At 30.9% G+C, this 22,880-nt stretch overlaps 1 protein-coding gene across 2 annotated transcripts in view; it reads left to right on the forward strand.

Moving 5' to 3' along the window:
• mop (myopic) overlaps positions 1 to 22,880 on the forward strand; it is a 34,610-nt gene that overhangs the window by 4,742 nt on the left and 6,988 nt on the right. For both annotated transcript variants that reach the window (XM_014417958.3, XM_014417959.3), the window contains 12 exons: positions 872 to 1,016; positions 1,094 to 1,383; positions 3,610 to 3,851; positions 4,918 to 5,050; positions 5,306 to 5,440; positions 5,532 to 5,766; positions 7,456 to 7,652; positions 11,761 to 13,812; positions 19,520 to 19,735; positions 20,031 to 20,174; positions 21,986 to 22,114; positions 22,182 to 22,360. In XM_014417958.3, coding sequence (XP_014273444.1) covers positions 872 to 1,016; positions 1,094 to 1,383; positions 3,610 to 3,851; positions 4,918 to 5,050; positions 5,306 to 5,440; positions 5,532 to 5,766; positions 7,456 to 7,652; positions 11,761 to 13,812; positions 19,520 to 19,735; positions 20,031 to 20,174; positions 21,986 to 22,114; positions 22,182 to 22,360 — 4,097 coding nt within the window. The remainder of the gene's footprint in view (positions 1 to 871; positions 1,017 to 1,093; positions 1,384 to 3,609; positions 3,852 to 4,917; positions 5,051 to 5,305; positions 5,441 to 5,531; positions 5,767 to 7,455; positions 7,653 to 11,760; positions 13,813 to 19,519; positions 19,736 to 20,030; positions 20,175 to 21,985; positions 22,115 to 22,181; positions 22,361 to 22,880) is intronic.

Below are 22,880 nucleotides of genomic sequence, written 5' to 3' on the forward strand. Positions count from 1 at the left end.
TTTCAGATGTCCTTATCTTGTCCATTTATGATAGAGGGAAATATAATGTGTTTGGGAATCAATATTTAAAAGCATCAATCAAAGTCTTAAAAGAAAAAAAAGATAAGTTAAATATTATCCCTTGAACTGGTAAACCCATTGGTTTCTTTTTTTCTGTAGGATTTTTGTCCTTGATGGCTTATATGAAATCTGGTATCCTGTGTGCAATAGCACCAGAACTGTTCTAAGAAGTCAAAGGCCCTCTAACTCCATCAGCCACAAAGGGCCTCTGTATTGTAATCTGTATTTCACTCGTTCACTAGGTCCGACCCTCTAGGCTAGGCACTTTAAAAATTCATATTCGATCTACAATTTATTGTTTGTCTCAATTCACCAACTGATTTAGTCTGTTATTACGGGAGAATTCCATTAAAAAAATATGCCTCATTTTTTTATTGTAGTCAGTAAAAAGATATAAAATAAAAACTAGGACCAGATGTTTTTCCTTCACTCTCTCACAGAGCATGGCTAGATGGCTGAAATGGGAAAGGACGGTAGTGGGTAGCCCTTTGGATTATTCTAGGCCACCAAGCCGATGATCAGTCGCTTCCTTCGATTTTGCAGAGGCAGTCTTTTTGAGGGAACTATCCTGTGGTCTATTACCATTTCACTCCCTCAATAAAAAAAAAAAACAGGAGGGTTTTAAAGTAATACTTTCACTAAACTCTTATTTTTCAATGGGAAATGCTAAAGGTTTTTACTTCCATGGTTAAACAATGACAGTTATTAAAAAAAAAAAATTTGAAATCTCACTCCCTAATACTTCACTCCCTCATTTTTTCCTAAATTTTCAACGACGAGGTGTTGGACTGACTTTTTATTTTCATTTCAGCATTTGAAAGATAGTTATCCTCAACCACAAGGTTTAGATTGCTCTCCTGATTTAATGCAGTTCATGTATCAGCTCTGTCTTGCTCAAGCTCAAGAATGTATCCTTGAGAAAAGTATGACAGATAACAGAAAAGCGACAATTAATGGTGAATACAAAATATTTTTTTTAAAATCTGAACTCTGTTTTGTTATTTCATCTATTTTTAATTTTTTTTTCTTACAGCTAAGGTCGCTGCCCAGATAGTTGATTACTACAATTTAGCTCTCAATGCACTCCTGCAAGGTTCTCCTGAGGACCCTGCCATTATAGACATTGTCGGCTCTAAAATTTTCAAAAGTTGGAAAAGATTCATGAAATTCAAAGTTTCATATTACTGTTGTATATCGCTTCTGTACCAAGGTATGCAATCAGAAGAACAGCAAAAGATGGGTGAAAGAATCGCGTACTTTCAAGGTGCTTTAGATAAACTTAATGAAGCCATAAAACTCTCAAAAAACATTGATCAAGGAGAGGTAAGTTTAGTAGAATTATTTTATACTGATAATTTTACAACTGAATAGATTATAAATATGGTCTTGTAAAAAGATATCTAGTCTATAAAGTGTCAGAATAAAGATTTTTTTTATTCATGCTCAGAAAAAGAAATGCTAGCTGGGAAAGATTTTTTTGTTTTAAATATTAATGAACATTCTCACTTATTCCCTCAATCTTTGAACAAATTTACAGTGGAACGCCCTCTTGTTGTTGGGCCTGCCTTACATATATGGTTGGCAAGAAAGTAATCTCGGTTTGCACTAGTAGATAGTGGTATGTTTGCTTTGTTATTCTTTTATCAGGTAAGCAGGATGGCACTAATAAAGTGGTTAAGGAGATATGCTACTTCAAGGATCTAAGTTTGAATCCGCCTGTGGCAGATAATTATTTATTCTATTACTGTTGATGTGAGTCAACCCTTATGGGTTCTACTCAGCCTCTGAAGTAGGTATCTTTAATTTTGGAAAAATCTGGCTGTTGAACGTAAATTTAAAAAAAAAATCATCTTGTGTAACCATTGTTACCCAACAGTACTTCCTTACAAATTACTGAACCTCCGACCCCTCATGAGTTGTAGCGATTCACATTATTATTATTATCCTTTTGTTAATGTTGTAATTTATTTCTTTTGAAGTTTGGTAGTCAATACCTTTAGGTCGCTGTTGAAATAAAGTCCGTGTTACTTTGTTTACAGCGGTCAGTTTTAACATGGAGTGTAAAAATAAGAATTTTTGACATATTTAATTTTTTGTTTTCATAAAGACAAGAAAGCGGATGAGGCTCATGAAGAGATATGTGAAGTTTATGCTGTTGATTGTTTAACTGAACAGATTAGTCAGAAGTGGTTAAAAAAATTTTGTTCTGGAGATTTTTCTCTGATTGATGACCGATGTTCTGTTCAACCTTCTCAAGTTAAAATCATTATATGATTGTACAAGAGATTGCAAGTAGTTAAATATATCTATCATTCACAAACATTGAAAATCATATAATTTAGACTATTGTGACTTAGTGAGAAGCTCCAGTTTGGGTTCTGCTCAAGTTGAAAGAAATTCACCTGACACACTGAATAAATATTTATGATACACATTGCAAAAATAATGCAACCAACCCTTTTTTTTAACAAATTATGACTGGGAATGAAAAATGGATCGTCTACAATAATGGTAATTGAAAAAGCTCATGGTCCAAGATTACAAAGGTGCTATATATATATCGAACTGCTTCCAAATAACCAAACATAGAACTGAAACATTTATTAACAACAGCTTATGAAATTGGAGGAAGCAATCAAAGAGAAAAGTCCAGAATTGACAAACCACAAAGGAATGTTCCTCCACTTCAGTGGGAGGCCTCACCCATCTTTAGCAATTTGTAAATGGTTGAATTTTTGCTGATGCTGATTAGGACCAGAAGTTCTATGAGCCCGGGATCATTAAGTTACTGGAAAGATGACAAAAGGTCATTGAATAGACCGCAGAATATTTGGCTGATTGAAGTTCAGTTTTTTGTACAAAAAAAATTGAGTTTTATTTCACACAAAAAACTGATATTACTTTCTTACCAATCCTATAATACCTTTTGACCCCTAATTTCTTTTTTTACAAACTAAACCTTAATCCTTAATTTAAATAACTACTCATAAGGTTAAGTCCTTTCTAGAACTTGCCAACATATGCAGTTTGAACTAAATTAAACCCATCTATTATGTTCTTAGTTGCATTTACTTAACAATAATGAAATGAAAGATATCTGTTCTTTCCTTTTTAATATTTAGTGTCATGAAATTTCAGGTATTTCCTATCTTGAATTGATTATTGATCAGCAGAATAATAATATTTCTTCAAAATTTTACTGATCAATTAAGTATTCTCACCTTGCTCCTTTTTTTGAAGGAAATTACTTCATATATTTCTAAAATTCTTCATCTTCTGTCATTGATTTATAAATTACCTATAATACGTACTTGTAATTTAAATCCCTCTATGAGTAATTTTATGTTCTAGTTATCCTTATATCTTTCTCTCATAACTACGAAAGTATTCATTCAAAAATATGAATTATTTGCAAAATTTGACAATATAATTATTTATTCTTAGAAAAAGTTGATATTCTTCTGTATCTTTGAAATTTTTGTAGTTTAATTTTTTTTCTTTTTATGTTATGTTATGTTAATATCTGGTATATATTTTTTTTCTTGACAGATAGTTAATGAAGCTTTAATTTTTACAAGAGATGTTGTGGAAGGTAAACGGAAAGCTGCTAAAAATGAAAATGATTTTATTTATCATGAAGACATTCCAGAATTAGATACATTACCACCTATCAAAGGAGCTTCTTTAGTTAAAGGCATTCCTTTTTCTGTTAATGACCCTGAAATTTCAGGGCCTGATATTTTTGCAAGACTTGTCCCCATGAAGGCCCACGAAGTGTCTTCATTATATAGGTAAACTATATATTTATTTTTTTAATTTATTAATTCTGGTATTTATTTACTTAAGATACATCTGTTATACGTTACCATTTTCAGAATTATATTTTTATTGTGTTCACTTGTTTCATTTATTTTTTCATTTCACTTACCTCTATGTGAGATATGTAGTAAATAACAGTATTGCAATGGTGAAAAAGTTCGTTTTCGTGTTCTCAAATTAAATTGATGTTTTGAGGTCCTCTAAGTCCTAATAACCAAATTCGTGGAATGGTCAGTGTGTGTAGTCTACCTAACTCAAAAATGAAAAATCATACAAAACTGAAATTACATGTTTAAGGCGATTGTTTACCTGGATTGTGACAGCAAATTTATCGATAAAATCGTTTAATGGAAAGTGCCAATCTATAGAAACGGTTGTTCTTAAAAATGGCTCTAAAATTTTGATTAAACTTTTTATGTCAATGTTGAGTTGAATAATCTTTAATATCTGTAAGGTCTTATTATAATTGAATAATCTGTGATATAATTGAATAATTATGACAAATCTTAAATAAATATATACTATAATTAATAAGTTTATCAAGCAATCTAGGCACACCTTTTGACCAAAAAGTTAATGTGTGGAATATTTTTCATTTTTAAAGTATAAATTGTTAAAATCTGGTTATAAATTAGTAAAAATCTGGTGGCCGAGTGTGATTCTTAACAAATCCTTGCACAACCGTTGGTTTAGTAACGGTACTCCTTTACAAAGTACTGAACCTCTTCATAGGTTGTAGCGGTACAGATTTTAATTTTTAATTTAAAGTATAAATTGTTAAAATAAAAATTAAATAAATACAGAACATTATTTGTGTCGAAGATGTGAAAAATAATAATGGGTGGAATTGCTAAAAATGTATAAAGAGACCTTGAAGTAAAAATAGATACTAAATAAATCAGATTTTAACTGACAGATTTGAAATCTGTTAATGTTAACAATAAATTTTGCAAAAAAAAATAAATGTGTTTGTTGCCATTTTCTGATCTTTTATGCTATTCAATTCATTGTTTAGTCTTTTTCTGTTTTTCATTGCAGCGAAGAAAAAGCAAAATTACTTAGAAAAATTAATGGAATGATAGATGCCAAAGATGAAGAAATCGTTAGCTATATGTCTAGCCTTCAGCTAGAATATTTGAAAATCCACCTTGATTCTCCTGTTTTACCACAGGCAAGTTTTTAATATTTAAATATTTTAATCCAAGCTGTATTAATTGTTCATGATGGTTTTACAATAATAAAGAAAATTTGTATATTTGTTATTTTCTTATATAATTACACAAATAAACCATTTGAATTTGTATATATTTGTGTTTATGTATATACCAGCATACATATTCATAAAACTATTGGTACATTGGCTTTTAACTTTGCCATTTTGGCCAATCATGTATTTTTTATACCTAGAATTAAATATTATCTTTAGGAGGTAGTTGATCGTTGTGCTGCGCTCAGTGCAAAACCAGATGCTATCCAGAACCTTATTGCTGCTATGGATAAGCTTAGTGATGCTTACCACGATGTGGATGGAATGCTAAAGGAAGTTATGGAACTTATAAAGGTTATTATTTTTATTTTTATAGTTTGTTTAATGTATTTCTCATATCTATTAGTACAAATTATTATTTTTTTACCTTTATGAAATGCATTAGATTGAAGAAGTTTCTGAAAAAGAATATCAAGAAATAATGGGTCCTCGCCCTCCTTCGATAGTTGCGACAGATCTCACTCGTGAAGCCAACAAATATATGGAAGCTCATAAGAAAGCTGCAGAATCAAATGAAACCCTCCACAAAGCGATGACACAGCATATTGAAAATCTTAGAGTTTTACAGCAACCTTTAAATGATATTGCAAGCAATCTTCCAGGCTTGGATTCATTGAATTGTAAGTTATATTTATTTTTTTTCAGAATGATATATTTTCTTCTATTACAACTGTGTTATATTTTGTTACTCAATTGGTCACCTACCAAGTTATTTTAAAACCAATTTAAAAAGAAACATGGAAGGATGCTATGTAATTTTCATCAAATTATCAAAGTATTATTTTTTAATTTTATATGATAATTTTAATGAAGAACCCTCTCGTTAAATAGCCACAATGAAAAGAAATTATCAGAACTTTAGGATGACTTGGTCAATTTTGATAAATTGGTACTTATGGTTCTTATTTACTGTAAATCTTATCCCTTTGGAAGTGGAGTCATCATTAATAATGAACGATCTGGCAGATTTCAATGAATACTGGCATACTTATTTATTATTGGCTTACTAAAACTTCTTTATATGAAATGTAGTCATGAGATTCCAGAGAGAGAAGGGAAATGGGGATTTGAGTATCTCTTTGGAGCAACTTGGCTAATTTGCATGATATATTTTTTTATAGCATTCTATCCTTATTGTTTTCTTTTTAGTAAATCTGTTTCTTTTTATTTTAGAAAAAAATTTCAAAATTGAGTCATTTGTCTGATATTTGCTGAATTATTTCGATTTCTAAACATAGGATGTTTCCTTTGATCCTGGAATGGATTTTTCAATAATTATTATCAAAAATTAACTTGCACTATATATTTAGTGTTGTGTTCCAATTACTCTTCGCTAACTTACAACAAATTTACTGATTAATGTATTTTTATTTTATTCACTCAAATTTTATTAATCTCACATGCAATACTGATGTTTTATATGATACATTACTCCTTCAAATTTTATTTAATACATATTAAATGAATTAATTGGACGAGGAGAAGATGGTTGGGGGTGCGATCAAAGTGAAACAAATAAGTTGGTGTAACTTATTTAATTGTGGCAACGTTTCGACTAGAGTTTCTAGCCTTCTTCAGGGCTAAGAACAGAACAAGATAACAACTACAGTAAGTATAGAAAATAAAAAAAGAAAGTATAAACAGAATAACATAAAATGAATAATTTTACAAAATAGAATAATTAAAATGAAGGGATGAGAGAAGCGGGAAATAAAATTTATTCATAGGTAATTGAAAAAGTGGGTAAAATAACATATTTAAGGAAATGAAATAAAAATGAAGTTATAAGGAGGTGTAGAATAATATAATATCGAAATAATTCAAGAAAAGAAGTAAAAATGAAGTTAAGAAAGAAGTAAAAATGAAGTTATACAATGCTTTATTTCCTCACATTTCCTCTCTCATCACTTCATTTTATTAATTCTATTTTGTAAAATTATTCATTTTATGTTATTCTGTTTATACGTTCTTTTTTATTTTCTATACTTAATGTGGTTGTTATCTTGTTCTGTTCTTAGCCCTGAAAAAGGCTAGAAACTCAAGCCGAAACGTTGGCACAATTAAATAGATTACACCAACTTATTTGTGTTTCACTTTGACCGCACCCCCAATCATCTTCTCCTCGTACGTCATCCATGGTCAACTATCTCTCATAATAATTAATTGGACGTTTGTGTTAACCAATGACTTCAATGAAAATACCCTACTACTATCCCACTTTGTCCCTATATTATATTCATCCTTTGAGTTTAGTCTTCCTTTTTATTTGTCTTTATTTGAGTTTAGAAAATGTATATAACTTTTTACAGTGAAAGATGATCCAACAATCAAAGAAGTAATTATGTTAGTGGACAAAGTTGCTGAAATGAGAAAGCAAAGAGCTATGTTGGCATCTCAGCTTAGAGAATCGGTCTGTAGTGATGATATTACAGCTCAGCTAGTCACCCGAATAGATGAAAGGAAGGAAGATATTTTTGAGAAGGAAATGCAGAAACACAATAAATATGTAAGTCACAAAATTTATATTTAATTTTCTTATTCTCTCAACTCATTACTGTTTTTCTTTTATACTTTTTTGTAGCTTCACACTTAGAGTGGTTTTTATAGATAATATGAGGCAGTAGTCCTTATATAAAAATAAAATAAAAAAAGAATGGAATATAAATTCAAGGTTATTTTTGGTAGTATAAATTCTTTAGTGAGGAACTATAACGAGTCAGAAATAAGAGAAAACACCTGTGTTATAGATTTTAGGTACACATTGTATAGCAATGCAGAAAAATTTGATTCACTAGAAGATCAAAACAAATTTACGTTACAATAGTTATAGATATATCAATGAAAAACAAAAAAAAAATTGTTAACTTAGTTCTGCTTAATTAATGTTGTATTTTTAAACAGCTGCAAATTTTTATATCGTCAGGCGATTGGTGCAATTAAAACTTGAATAAAATCAAAAGATAAATTCATTAACAATTATGTCTTGCTTGAAAAAAAAACACTTTTTTTCGAAATTCTCATGATTTCCAAATATCTATCATCATTTTCTTACATTATAATCTAAGTGCCTAAACTGTTTGTAAATCGTTTATTTGTATTTATTTACTATAATTGGAATACTGTATTATCGAGTGTATGTAACATAAAAATATGTATAAAATAAATGCCTTAAAAAGGCTAGACGTCCAAAAAAATATGAAAGAAAAGTGAAGGAATATTAAGGAAGTGGATAACAGGAAGAGGAGGAAAGCATCTAAAATAAATGGGAAATAATAAAGAGAGCTGTTCTAAGGGCTGCTAAAGAAATCATAGGAGAAGAGAGGAATAAGAACAGCCACTGGTTTACCAGGAGAGCCTAAATTCTGTGGATTAAAGGAAAAGGTGTTCATGAGGATGATTCAGAGAAGAACCAGGTTAGCAACAGAAAAATATGTAAAACAGAGGGAAAGAACTAAATAACTATATGCAGAGAGAAAAAGGGCAATAATAGATGATTTCGAGGGTAAAAATAGTAGAAACTTCTACAAAAGACTAAAGATGCTTAGAAAAGGATTCCAACCATGAACATCATTCTGCAAAGATAGGGATGGAGCTGAACTGGGAGGTAGAGAAGTAATCACTGAGAGATCATTTCAGCGAACTACTCAACCCCAACTAGGTAAACCTTCAAGAAGTTCTAGAAATAATAGAGGATGATGCAGACCTAGAACCGCCAGAGGAAGTTAGAAGACATTTTAAATGAGTTAAAGAATAATAGAAAGTTAGTAAATCTCGTATGGATGTGTATGACTGAAATGTATAATAAGGTATGAATCGGTAATCATTATTCTGAGAAATTCCAGGTCCGGTCGGGTTTAAAACAAGGTGATTCTGTATCACCTATCTTATTTAATCTAGCACTAGAATACATCATTAAAAGTGTGATGAATACCGAAAACGGTTTAACTTTAGGTGGTAAAATACTGGTGCTTGGGTATGCAGATGATTTGGTATTATTGGGTGATAACAAAGAATCTATAGAACTAAATACAACCATGCTAATAAACTACAGCAAGGAACTAGGTCTTGAAATAAATACGGATGAAACAAAATACATGGATAGCAGTAGAAATGCAAGCAATATAGATAGCAAGTGATATAGATATAGGAGGAAATACGTTTGAACAGGTAGATAGGTTTAAGTATTTAGGTTCTACAGTAACTAGAAAAAAACGAAATTGATGAGGAAATAAGCTAGGTTGAATTGCTTGCTATTTTTCAATTTCAAAACTGCTTAGTTCGCGCCTTCTATCGAAAAATTTAAAAATTAGAATTTACAAAACCTTTATTTATTTATGATGTGAGACGTGGCCTATTACACTAAGGGATAAACAGCGTCTTAAGGTTTTAAAAAAAAAAGTATTATGGAAAATATTCGGACCAAAAAAGGTTGAATTAATGGGATAATTTGGAAGATTACACAACGCTGAATTAAGGGACTTACACCCGGTAAATATAATTCAAGCTATAGCATTACGGCTTGTAAGATGGGCATGTAAGGTTGTAGGGCTTAATAACGAGCGGATTGCTAAAATGTTAATAAATACTGAACCAACAGTTAAACGTTCGAGGGGTAGACCGAAACATAGATGGGAGGATTGCATTAAAACTGATTTAGTGGAATTGGGTTTGGAGGGGCATCACTGGAAGGATTTGATGGGATCCCAGCTGAGATGCTTAAATATGGAGGAGAGAGGCTGTATCGGGAGATTCATGATCTCATTCTGGAAATCTGGTTCAAGGAAGAAATGCCTAATGAATGGTACAAGATGGTAATTTTTCAGATACACAAAAAAAGATGATAAACTAGAATGTCAAAATTACTGGGGAATTACATTACTCTGGACGATGTATAAAGTGTTATCTGTCCTGTTATTGAAAAGGTTAATGAAAACATCGGAAGAAGTTATAGGCATGTCTCAAAGTGGATTCTGCTCTGGGAAATCAACTATTGACCATATATTCACAATCAAGAACATGGTAGAGAAGTGCAATGAGTAGAGTATTACTTTACACCATCTGTTCATAGATTATAAGTAGACATATGATAGTTTAGAAAGAAATGAGATCTATGGAAACTTAAAGATTATAGATTGTCCTATAAATCTTATTAGGCTGGTGAGGATGACCCTGCAAAATAGCAGAGGTGTAGTACAGGTTCAGGGGAAAGTTTCCAAAGACTTCGGCATCCAAAAAGGAGTCAAACAGGAATCCACTATCCGTGCTATTATTTAACATGGTACTTGAGAGCGTTATGAGGACAACCAAAATAAAGGACAAAGGGTGTATATATAGCAATATGACTCAATGCCTAGCATATGTTGACAATGTGGTCATAACAGGAAAGAGTCAAAATTCGCTCTTAAAGACAGTTACGGAATGTGAATAGGCAGCTAAGAAGGTAAGGCTCATATTGAACAAAAGCAAAATGAAATATACCCTTGCAAGTGGTTGTCTTTTACGAGGAGGAAGTAGTTTTGAAACTGTAGATGAGTTTAAATATCTTGGTACAATTTTAACCAAAGATAACAAGATAGAGGAGGAAATAAGGACAAGAATTGGGAATGGAAATAAATGTTACTTGTCGCTCCGAAAGGTATTTCAAAATAGAGAGATATCTCGAACCCTTAAAATAAGGGTATATAAAACAATAATACATCCCGTTGTCATGTAGAGTAGCGAGGCATGGACCCTAACAAAGCAGCAGGAGAGGTTGCTGAGTACATGGGAGAGAAATATTTAGAGAAGAATATACGGTCCAACCAAAGAAGGAAGTCAGTGCTGCATAAAAACCAATGCAGAAATTAAGGACCTTTATGGGGAAAAAAAAATTGAAAATTTTTAACATACAAACATTGATCTTCATCTTGGGTTTATTTCTTTGTAGATAAATGTATTTTTGCAGTCTCTGAAAAAAAAAATTAACCAAGTAAATCTCAATCGTTTAAATTCATACAGGAGAACCTCTGTTAAGCAACCACTTCAGGACTGGGACTCTAGACCATTATGATATTGGAATCCAAAGTATTGATACTTTAAAGGGAAATATTAATAGAAATGTATAATAACACTTTTATTTTATAAAGTATTATAGGTTTAATTAGGCATATGAAAACATTTTAAAAAAACAAAACATTTCTAATGTACAACATTGACACCAAAATATTATTCAAATTAGTTTCTTTTGTTTTTCAACCTTTACCAAATGTTTAAATGCAAAATCTCTGTTTCTCTCTTTTTCTTCTTTTTTTTTTTCATGATTATAAAGTCTATCTACTTCCTTTTCTCTGTCATTATTTTTTTTCTCACAAATTCGGATAACCCATAGGAATATTGATAAGTAGTAGGTTTAATGAGAATTTTACTGTACTATTTTATTCTGAGTGTGCACATATTTTTGAGAGGGGAAAAGTTTTAATTTTGTGGATAAGTGTTTTTTATTAAATAACTCATTAACTTTTGTTAGACCAAACAATTTGGTTATTCATTATTTTATAGGTTTTCATATTTAGGTCCTGAAAACAATATTATTAGGTTTGTCAATGTTTTAGATTTAACACATTTTTTTGTTTTAGGTTTCTTTAATCGAACAAAATCTTTCTGCTCAAGAGAAGATCCTTCCTGCTTTAACTGATGCTTATGCCAAATATGCACCTACACGCAAAGCCGTTACAGAGATAATGAGGCAGAGGGAAATGATGTTGTCAGCTCTTATCTCCTCTTATGATGCCTATGAGGATCTCATTACGAAATCTAATAAAGGTCTAGAGTTTTATAGAAAATTAGAAACCAATTTAACAAAGCTTCTTCAACGAGTAAAAGGCACATGTAAGGTTCAGCAGGAAGAGAGGGACACCATTTTAGCTCAGAACAATAAAAAGCTAGATCAAAATTTAGATACCAATCCCTCAACAACTTTAAAGCTTAAAGATTATCTTAAAAGCAGAAAAGATGCAGAAAGAGCTGCCAGTGCTGCTGCAGCGGCTAGTTATTATTCAGGACAGACAGGAGTTGACAGTCAGCAGTCCTGGTTGCCAAGTGTGCGCCCTGCTCCCCTGGGATCTGAAGGCACCTCAACTAAACAAGATTACCCATCATATAGTACAGGACCAGGATATGGCACTTACTCTCAAGCTAATTATGGTTCTGATTATTCTGAAGGATATCCAGTGCCCTATAATTATCAAAATATGGCTAATCCTGATTTGGAAAATTTGCAATACCCAAGTTTAACTGCAGGAGTAAATATGGACAACCCTTCACAAAAAGGCTATGTTCCTAGCATTCCATCTGCAACTCCTTATGGTTATCCTCAAACTGCAATGAGCTCTGCAGGTTATGGTCAGTATGAGCAAAGTAGTACTCTGACCAACCAGTATAGTTCAAGTCAGGATGGACAGTATGCTGCAGCAACAACTGCCTCATATCAGCCAACTGATAGTCAGTACCTACAGCAACCTATACAGCAGGTTATGGCTGCTCAGAATTATCAGGCCTTAGATGTTCAACAGCAACCTACTTCTATTTCGAACCAGTTGGCAGCTTCTCAAGTGAAGTCTCAACAATACAATCCTGAGCCTCCTAAAAGTGCTTATACCCCTAATGTCGCTGCCACCTCACTTCCCAACAACACATACACTCCTCAAAGCAGCTACCAAACTCCTATGAGCTATGATGCTTATCAAAACCTGTACCAGTACAATGCTCAGCAGTGGCCCCAACAGAATTATGGTTACAATGCAAACATTTTGGCCTATAATAATCCTAATCAGACTGCAACAAATAATGTTTATGGCACAGGTTTGGCTCAACAGAGCATTCCATACGTGGGTGAGCAACAGATGGCTCCTGTTAACCAACTTGGTCAGGCATTTAATCCACTAAGTACTGTTACTACTGACCCTAGCCAGCCAGCTGCTACCCTGCCTCTGAATCAGACTTTAAATCCAGTAAGTCAAATACCACAGCATTATGGATACGTTGCTGATGGTGGTTATCTTCAGCAGACTATGCCACAAACCATGCCATCTTCAATGAATGATTATTCTCAGTATTACCAGAATTACACTAACACCTATCCAAACATGCAGTTCCAAGCAACTCCTGGAACTGATACTTCACATTATAGTAATGCTGGAGGAAAGTCTACTCTCGAAACTAATTCTTCAAGTGTCACCCCAGAGGGGCTTACTTATGCCTCACAATATACAGCTAGTACTGTACCATCTCAATATCCACATTACTATACACAACCATATGGCTATCAGTATTCAACAGTCAACCTCAATGCTACAGAAGTAACAACGGTAGAAACACCTCAGCCATTACAGCCAAACTCAATGACATATATGCAAGCTGATGGTAATCAGGCATTAACTATGACATATTGTCAACAACCTCAGGCACAGGGTTCTCAACCTACAACTCCAGAAATTGTGAATAAACAACCCTCAAATTTAGATCTCTTGACTGGTCTAGATTTTTCTATGACTGATACTCCTCCTCTTCAGCCACAACTGAGCAATTCACTATTGGATTCTTCCCAGGAAAAGATGGCGAACTTGTCAATTGAACCGAAACCTAACACTTCTGTGGTTTCTTCTGATAAGGTTGAAAGTACTAAACAGGTATAGGATTTAAAACTATGGTAACAACATAATTTTATATCCATGTAGTATGTTTTTTGTAATTTTAGAGAAATTATATGTTGCATTTTAAATTTCTTTTTTTATTTTCCCTTAATTTTTGTTTTTGAAGGTCCCTCCCTCTTCTACTTTTTCTATAATAAAGGTTTCATTAATTAACATAAAATATACCTGTGCGTTTGTGGGCATTAGTTTTGTTAAAGATTCATTTTCTTTGCTTCAGTATAATTTGCTGTAAAATTTCTTACATGTTAGGTTTTAGGCCAGTTAGGTCAGTGCCAAAAAAGGGATCTATGTTGCAAAAGGTGAGATTGTAGTTTTTATTTGTATTTTGAGGTACAGATACTTAAAAAATCAGTAATGCTAACAAATCTGACTTCAGGAGAGCTTTTAATATCCAAGGAACTTCTAAATTTTAAGACTTTTTTTATTGTTTACCTATAATTGCTTAAAGGTAGGTCATACTGTAATAGTTATGGTGTAATAAATTAAAAAGGATTAAATTATGTGATGAATGAGTGCTTAAAATAAATTCAGGCCAAATGTATGGTCGTAATCAATTATGCAAGAAAAACAATTTTTACCAAGTTTGTCAAGAAATTCAAAGTAGTACCATTAAAACTTCTGTATTTTAGAAAAGGCTTTTCTAAATTAAAAATCTTTTGAATAAAAATTGTAGATAATTAAATTTTGTGTTAGTAGTGAATATTACTTACACATTCATTTTGATTCAAAATACTGTATCACTCCTGGTACAACTCACTTACAGGCAGTAAGTTATAAAAATATTTACAAGTTTGGACCTAAAAAGTTTTGTTGTATCTCATTACAAAAGCATATCTCATTACCATACCATTACCATTATTATCTCATTACAAAAGCAATTTTATCATGGCCGGTGAGTTGGTCGAAGAAGCATTGGAGCTATATCCTGAGAAAATTTGTAGACAGAATATGTCCTGCATTTACAAGACAGCATTGTATTTAGTTTAAACCACTTAACTGAATTAAGTTTTTGTACTCGCTCAATGCAGAATTTCATGCTTTTTAATTTATTATTCCATGACTTTCCCATTGTGAGTTACTGATTTGGAGCTGCAGGTAAAAAACCAAAAAGTCTAAAAAATTTGTGGTTTGTTGGCTAGCAAAGATTATCTTGCAGTTGGATTTGTTAGCATTTTTTAAAGTAAATAAATATATTATGAACATTTGATGATTGACATTTAAAATAATGATAATATCAACTAGAGATGATCATAAAAGTATTACTAGAATCAACAAAAACAGAGTTTTTGGCATTGGCCCTTTGAACACCTTGTTATGGGTATTCTTGGAAGCAAAAGTATTTGTTTTATAGTCAATGTTCAGTTTATTAGTTATTTATCGTAATTCAGTTTTTTAGTTGAATTACCCAATTGGTTTGTACCAAAAATGGTATAATTAGACTATATCAAAGTGGCAGGTTTAAGCTGACAATTGCAGAATGAAAACAACTGGTTTCTGGGTTAGTGGGTCCTGAATAATTAATCCTTGGAAGTTTTCCTTGTTCCATCAATAATCGATAGAACTGATTATGTATTCAAATTGGCCTATGCTTCAACATTAAAGTTTTGCTCTAATTACAATTACTAATTTAGTTTTAAATAATTTATTATTGTATGAAATCACATTTCACAGATAGCTAAAAAAATTTAGATTGTTTAAACACCCATACTGATATTATTTTAAAACGATTGTATTATATTTATCTTTTTTACCTTCTTCTTCTTTCTCATCCTCCTTAAGTGCCTTTCAGCGTGGTGGAACCTCTAACCACTTGGTCCACACATTTCAGTCTCTGAGAAGCATCGTTGCTGCCATGTCGTTTTTCCATTTGTCAGTCCAGTTCCGAGGCTATTATGATTTCTATGAATCGCATAGTTACTTCCTGGCGGGTGATTGGCCCAGTCAGAAAGGTTCTAATGCCCTAAGACAGCAGGTCCATATCTTTTCTGACTAATAATTAATGTGTGTTTTAAGCTAATATTAAAACGGTAATGGGAATTGTAGTAACCCAAAAAGTTATTTTAGTAATGTAAATAAATTAACTGCTCCTTTTCAGCAATATTTATTATATTGAAAAAATTCTGACTTTACAAATAATACAAATATATTTTCTAATTGCAAAACCCACATTCTCTACTTCAGCAAATTTTAAGCAAAGGAAACATGAAAAACCTCTAAGAAGGTTTTTAAACTTGCATTTTGCTTGTAGTCATACAAAAGTACATTTTTGGAAATTTAAAAACTTCTTTTATTGTAATTAGAGGTTTTTCATATTTGGTATAAAATTTGCTAAAATGGAGAATCTCAGTTTTGTAGTTGGATCATTCAAATATAAACTAACATTTTAAGAAATTTTCATTTTTGTTTAATATTTTTTAATATTCTGCCTCTCTCCTCTCCCGTTTCCCAACTGTATACTGTTTAATGCATCACTTTGTTAGTATCAGATGGTTATTGGACATGAATGCTTTTTGTTATCTTATCTATTTTTGAATGTTTTTGTTATCTTATCTAATTTTACTAAGTCAGTTTATCATTATGTTTTCATATTGAATTATTTATAGAAATAAAATTTGGTACGTTTTTGTTTATTGCATAAAACCAAATTTCATGAAAATTCCTGGTGTTGTTTTAAATAAAACTGATAAATTACAAAAGTATGTAGACAACCATTACAAGATAAAAATTACTCAGCATTTTTTCGAAATAAATTTGTCTCAAGTTATTAAATATTCTGGACTACTGAAGGTCCCAATTAAAAAATAGGGAATTAAGGTCAAAATAATACAAAGCTGAATTTGTGATATGTAATATATATATCTTTATATAGAATATATAATAACCATTATACGGATGCTTAGCAATAATAAACAAACATGCTATAACAGAAAAAAAAAAAAGTTTTTTCCATTTCTTTCCTTTTCCTAGTATGACCCATCAAAATGTTCTTCTTTTAGATTTCATGAACTTGTTTGATTAACAGTGATTGGACTGTCATTGTAGTGTTATATTTAATAACTCAGAAATAAAATTATTAAAAAAAGATATGTTCAATGTGAATAATAACTATTGACTGGATTGCTATTTTTTATTTATTTATTTTTTTCAAATTCCTCCTCTTAACTTACATACCTTCTCCATTATGTTAAATAAAGAGTCTTTGATGATGCTTATTCAGGAACTTTTAATTAGCTTGCTCTAAACAATAGTTAGTACCACTCATTTATAAATGAAATCGGTGTTATAAGCTTGAAAAAAAAAGAAATATTTCAATATTTTCTACAACCAGAATGAAAAATGCAGAACACAAAATTTCAAACATCAGAAATTTTGACAACTGGACCTCTTTCTTCTTAAAGCACATCTCACCATCAAGTATCAGACCAAACCGCTAGACACAGTAGATGTTCTATCAGCAACATGTGTTAGAGTAAACATTCTGGGAGTTACTATGTATAACTTGGCCTTTGCCAAATATTTGCTCTTACGAACAAAACATTTTTTGATTTTAGTAGTTACCATCTAGGTGCATGATATCATCAATATTTGACTTAACAGACTTTACATAATAAATAGTATTTACTAATTAGTATATATTTTATACAAGCGTACACAGTACGTATAGTTTACACAAACAAGCACGCACACACCATTATAAATAATGGGTTATCTTCAGCAAATTAGGAATGACGAATATAGAAAAATATAATCACTAAACCTACTTACTGTTTTTATTTATTTAAAAAATATAATAATTATTTACTTATCTTTTTATTCACACTAACCTTATAAAATGTCACTACTAATTGAAAGTAAATATTAGTGATTTAATGAAATAATTCCTCACAACATTATTTGTATATATAATTGATTTTCTCACCCCTAAAGCTCACATTCCTTAAAAAGCTAGATGTCTGTAATTCAGTATAGATATGAGGGATGAGCTAATTGAGGTAGTACTCAGTTCAAATCTGGCCAGGAAGGGTTAACTTTTATTTCATGGCAAACCTTTTAATTAATATTCACCTCCTATCTCTACCAATAGTAGTTTAGTAAACTTTAGGATAATCCGTGCATCCTCCCTAAGTTTGAGTATTTAACTAATACAAGAGTTAATTCCATTTAACAATGTATGGTGTTAAAGATGTTTTTTTCTGTTATTTAATGACAAAGGATGAAACCAAGATAGCTACCCTAATGAACAAAAATCCCTTAGTTACTCTTTTTAAGCACTTAGGGTGTAGCAATTCAATGTTTGCCTTAATAATAATAAAAAAATGTTTTTATAATCACTACTCAAAAAAAATTGTATTATATCTCTGTATTAAGTTCTTATAAAATTATCATTATAAGTATTTGTTTCTGAATTCCACTTTCATATTTCTAAATCATTCATAGTACCAAAAATATTAGCTCATCTACGTGACCTCATTCTAAATTCATTTAAGAATAACCAATCTGATGGAAGAATATGTAAATTATTAATACCTAATTTTCTTGTTCCTTGTCTAATATAGTTTTCCTCAATTGATTTTATTTTATTTCTTTATGTTAGGAAAATATACTATTAAAAACCGGATTACTAGAAAAAAATTGGAAATATAGTGTTATTTCATTTTGCACTATAAACTCTTAAACTCATTACTGCTAAAGTTTAATTAAATGCTTGTTAAAAAAATGTTTATTTTGAAAATTACTATGTTATCCTTAATAACCTTTTTACTTCTATGGATTGTTATTTTCTTCCCTTTTTATTTTATTTATCAACTAATATCATCAATAATATAATTTAAATTATGTTTTACTTTTTGCCACTGCTGTCATCTGTAACTTCCATATGCACCAAGTAGGTTCTTGAATTTCCAGCATACCATTCGCCAACCTCAGGTTTGGCCTAACTATCATCCACTAAGAATAATTCTGGATTGGTTCTTGTCCGAGTCCAGGAAAGTCCTCTGAGCTTAGTGTCATTAATATCCCCCAAGTTGTACAGTACCTTTAGCTATATGTTATAATATATCCCTTGTAATATATCTCTGAAGAACTTTGTGTTCAGTAAAAAGTGAATGTCCACCATTCGAAGGCCTATCAAGTTGGGATATTGGTATTTTTTACCACCTTTGGTAGCTATTCCTAAAGCTTCATTCTTATTTCAGTTTAAAATATTTATTAGCCAGAAGTGGTTTTATTACTATGTCTTTGAGTGGCAGAGTAGCATATTGTTTTTTGATATTTATTTAAGATCAACTTAGAAAAACATTAGGTTTAGAAGGCATTGGGCTGTAAATATATGTTTGGTCTTTTTTTGGTAAATTTGTTCAATAAGTATTGAAAATTTTAACTATTTCTTAAATGTACTAAAATTACAAAAATATAAATTCCAGTATCTTTATTTAATTCTTTTAACGCTTAGTTGGGATGTATGACCTTGTTTCCTTTTTTTTTTTTTTTTAATATTGTTGACTTGTTATTTGATATTTAGAGATGAAGCAAGTTTGAAAAATTGTTTTTAAATTAAGAAATATGAGTATACAAGAGTACAGAAAAAATAATGGTATTTTGCCCATCAATACAATTTTTTTATGTTGGATCTCAAAACCAAGAGCATGTTTAACATATTAATTCATAAATTGTCTGTTTGTAGAGCACCAAGAATGGAAGTACTAGTAGTCTAGATAAGCTAGAAAGACCCTCACCGAGCAAAACTCCTCTGAAAGACCCATTTTCGGACCCAGAAGTTTTATCGCAATTTGTACAGGAAGTTGAAAAATTCGAAAAGTTCGTTGAAGGTTTGAATTCTAAAACTCTTAATGGTCCTACCCCTTTAGATATTAAATGGAATGAACTTCAGGAATTACAGGTATACTATAATAACTCGATTTTAAAAATATTTATAATTACAACAATAACAATTTTTTATGGCTCTTTGTACTACCTGTGTGCGAAATTTATGTACTTTATCAATTCTAGTTTGTCCGTGAAGAAGGTCTACAAAGTAGATCAAAAAATCAGCAAACATTAAATAGTTTTGTACTATTTTATGTTTCATTTTGGCCATCTTGTTTACTATCTTTTAGATTACTGCAGTCTACTGTTTCCTTTTAAAGTAGTTATTTTTTTTACTAACCATAATTATTTAAAAATTACTGTTGCAGGACAAAGAAGCTCACAAGCAGATTATTTCTGTTGCTAGATGTTATCCTATGAAAAACAGATTTCCAGATATTCTACCATATGATTGTACCAGGGTTGAATTACCCTCAACAAAAGATGACTATATAAATGCTTCACATGCAAGGGTATTAATACTTTGCTTATTATTACAATTATTAGTAATGACCTGAAAGATAAATTTAATATCTGTTTATAAAATTAGTTAGCATTAGCATTGTTTTTTCATAAATAACATTGTCCTTAATTTAATTTGTAAGTTTATGTTATGCTATTGGATTTAATTTTATAATGTGTTTGTGTTAGATTGAAATTTTTCTAGCTTGTGGGATTAGATTAGTAATTTACTTATTTTTGAAATTATATTACTTTTTTTTATATGTTCATAGAAATTTATTCATGTGGTAATGTAATATTTATGACATTTATATTTGTGAAAGGTAATCAGTTATTATACCACACTCTAAAACAAACACATAATACTGTGGACCTTTTAGGACCTAAGTAGAATTTTTGCATTTCTTATTACTTTTATCAATCCTAGTATCAACATTCCATCTTGATAGTGAGAATAAATGGATAAATAAACATAAGGAAAGGATTTAAAATCCATTATTTATCCATAATAAATAAAAATTAAAATTAAAAGATTTTTAAAATATTTAAAAAAAAAAATGTAATTTATTATCCCTTTCCAGTTTTATGGTCGGTCACACCATGGTTCTGAGTCATTTTCCCAATGAGTGTTCCAAGACATGCTTCATCATTTCTAGACTCTTTTTAAAGTGAGTGTTCAGAAATGATGGGTCATTCAGTCCTCTCATTATGGCTGATTCAACTATGTTACTAAGAGTCAACAGAAACTAATGCTATTTTTGTATGTACCCTTGTTTCCACCCAGGATGAATCTTTTCCCATAGGAAAAATCCATTTACTGCTGTTATATCGATCCAGTTCATAAACAAAACAATTGGCCATCTGCTGGTTTGCCTCTTGGAAGTGTGTTTACTGCTACCTTCGTTGTGCACTTGCTGGTTTTTCCAGTGTGCTGTGTAACTGTTACACACCACCTAAACATTTATCCTATTCTTTGCTGGTTTGAGTTTCCTTTAAAATCTAAACAGTGCGTTTCCTGTAAATGGAACTAACTGCTTATCTATGGTTACATGAAATCGTGTATTACAGCATTTGGCTGTAAAATGTGAAAAAGTCAATCAGCTTTTGAATTGGAGCTGGTTTATCCGTTTTCCCTCTTTTGTTTAGTACACATATCATCAACGCCAAAATATGGGAAAACCATATCCCAGACATTATTGCTCTGAATAAAAGCCTCTGAAAAAAGTTAATTTGAACACTACATCTTTGTAACAGGTTCTCAGTTGCTTTTATTGACCTTACTGCACAGAAAACTGATTAACTGGTTCCTCAACGCAAACAGTCATGGTGATTCTAAATAATTCCATTGAAATCTATACACAGCATATACCATGGGTGTCCCGTAGGGAACCCATCCGTATTTTTATTTGGAAAAAAGGAAACATATAATGTGGTGGTGTCCCTGTAAATTTAATGGAAACTTACTCATGTTGTTCAAGACAGTTTTATGAAAAAAGATTTGCAGAACTCAAAAATTAGGGGATTTTTTCATTAGTTTTCTTGTAAAAAGTGCTTATGGAGTGGGGTCATTAGAGACCCTCGGGTATTACAAAGGTTAATCCATGATAAACTTTAAAAATATAAATGAAATTTATCGAACTAATATTAGTAAGTCTGGAACATGGTACATATTAACATTCTCCCTATATTTTTCATATTAAATTCAACTTTTAGTTGGGTTTGACTATGAAAATATGTTTTTGAGAGCAGTTGTCATTCAATTTAAGTATTTGATAAGTATATTTATTATTATTTAAAGTTCTATTTTTCTGTTTATTTTAAGGAATTGAGATCATACGCTCCGAATTTTATTATGACACAGGCACCATTAACATCCACTTATTCTGATTTCTGGACTATGGTCATAGAACAACACGTTGAGCTTGTTGTCTGTCTTCTTTCTGATTCTCAGGTATGTTGTTAGTTGTGAAATTTTCATCATTATATAAATGAATGCTCTTTGTATTTTATTTATTTAGATGAACCAAGAAATATACTGGCCTGTGAATAAGATGGAAGATTTAATTCTTGGTAAAATCAAAGTGTCATTTCAAAGTCAAAATAATAAGACACACTGGATTGAAAGAATAATTTCTGTTTCTGATGGAAAGACATCTCGAGTTGTTGTTCACCTACAATTTACATCGTGGCCTCATAGGTAATAAATTATCTATTAAAAATTTAATAATTATCGTACTGCATTTGTTTTAATTATAATATATTTATATGATATAGTGTTATCAATTTTATGTATGTATTATTGAGAAGTTTCAATGTATTTGTTGATTATAAAAGGAGAATGGTCCAGGTGTGGTGAAAGATAAAATTAAAACAGTAATAAGACTATTTAATGTGAGCCTTGTGTTTTTGTTAATTATAATCATGGAAGGAATTATTATTATTTACATATTTTTTGGAGAAATAAGATAAGTTAATTATCAGAACCAGGCAAAGCTGGAACAGGTATTGTTATCCTGCTTTTTGGATAAATGTTATGCATTATGCATAGATAATATAAAAAAATTTAAATTGGCTAACTTCTTGAGACCAAAAATTTAATTGATTTAATTAAAAGATAATTTTAAAAAAATTAGTTTCATTTTATATAATTTAGATTCTCTTGCAACTAATTGCTACAAATTTGTATTAAAATTCAACAGTTACTTATGATTAAATAA

This window comes from Halyomorpha halys, unplaced genomic scaffold, assembly GCF_000696795.3.
Source record: "Halyomorpha halys isolate HHAL.00 unplaced genomic scaffold, Hhal_1.1 Scaffold173.1, whole genome shotgun sequence".
Taxonomy (NCBI): Eukaryota; Metazoa; Arthropoda; class Insecta; order Hemiptera; family Pentatomidae; genus Halyomorpha; species Halyomorpha halys.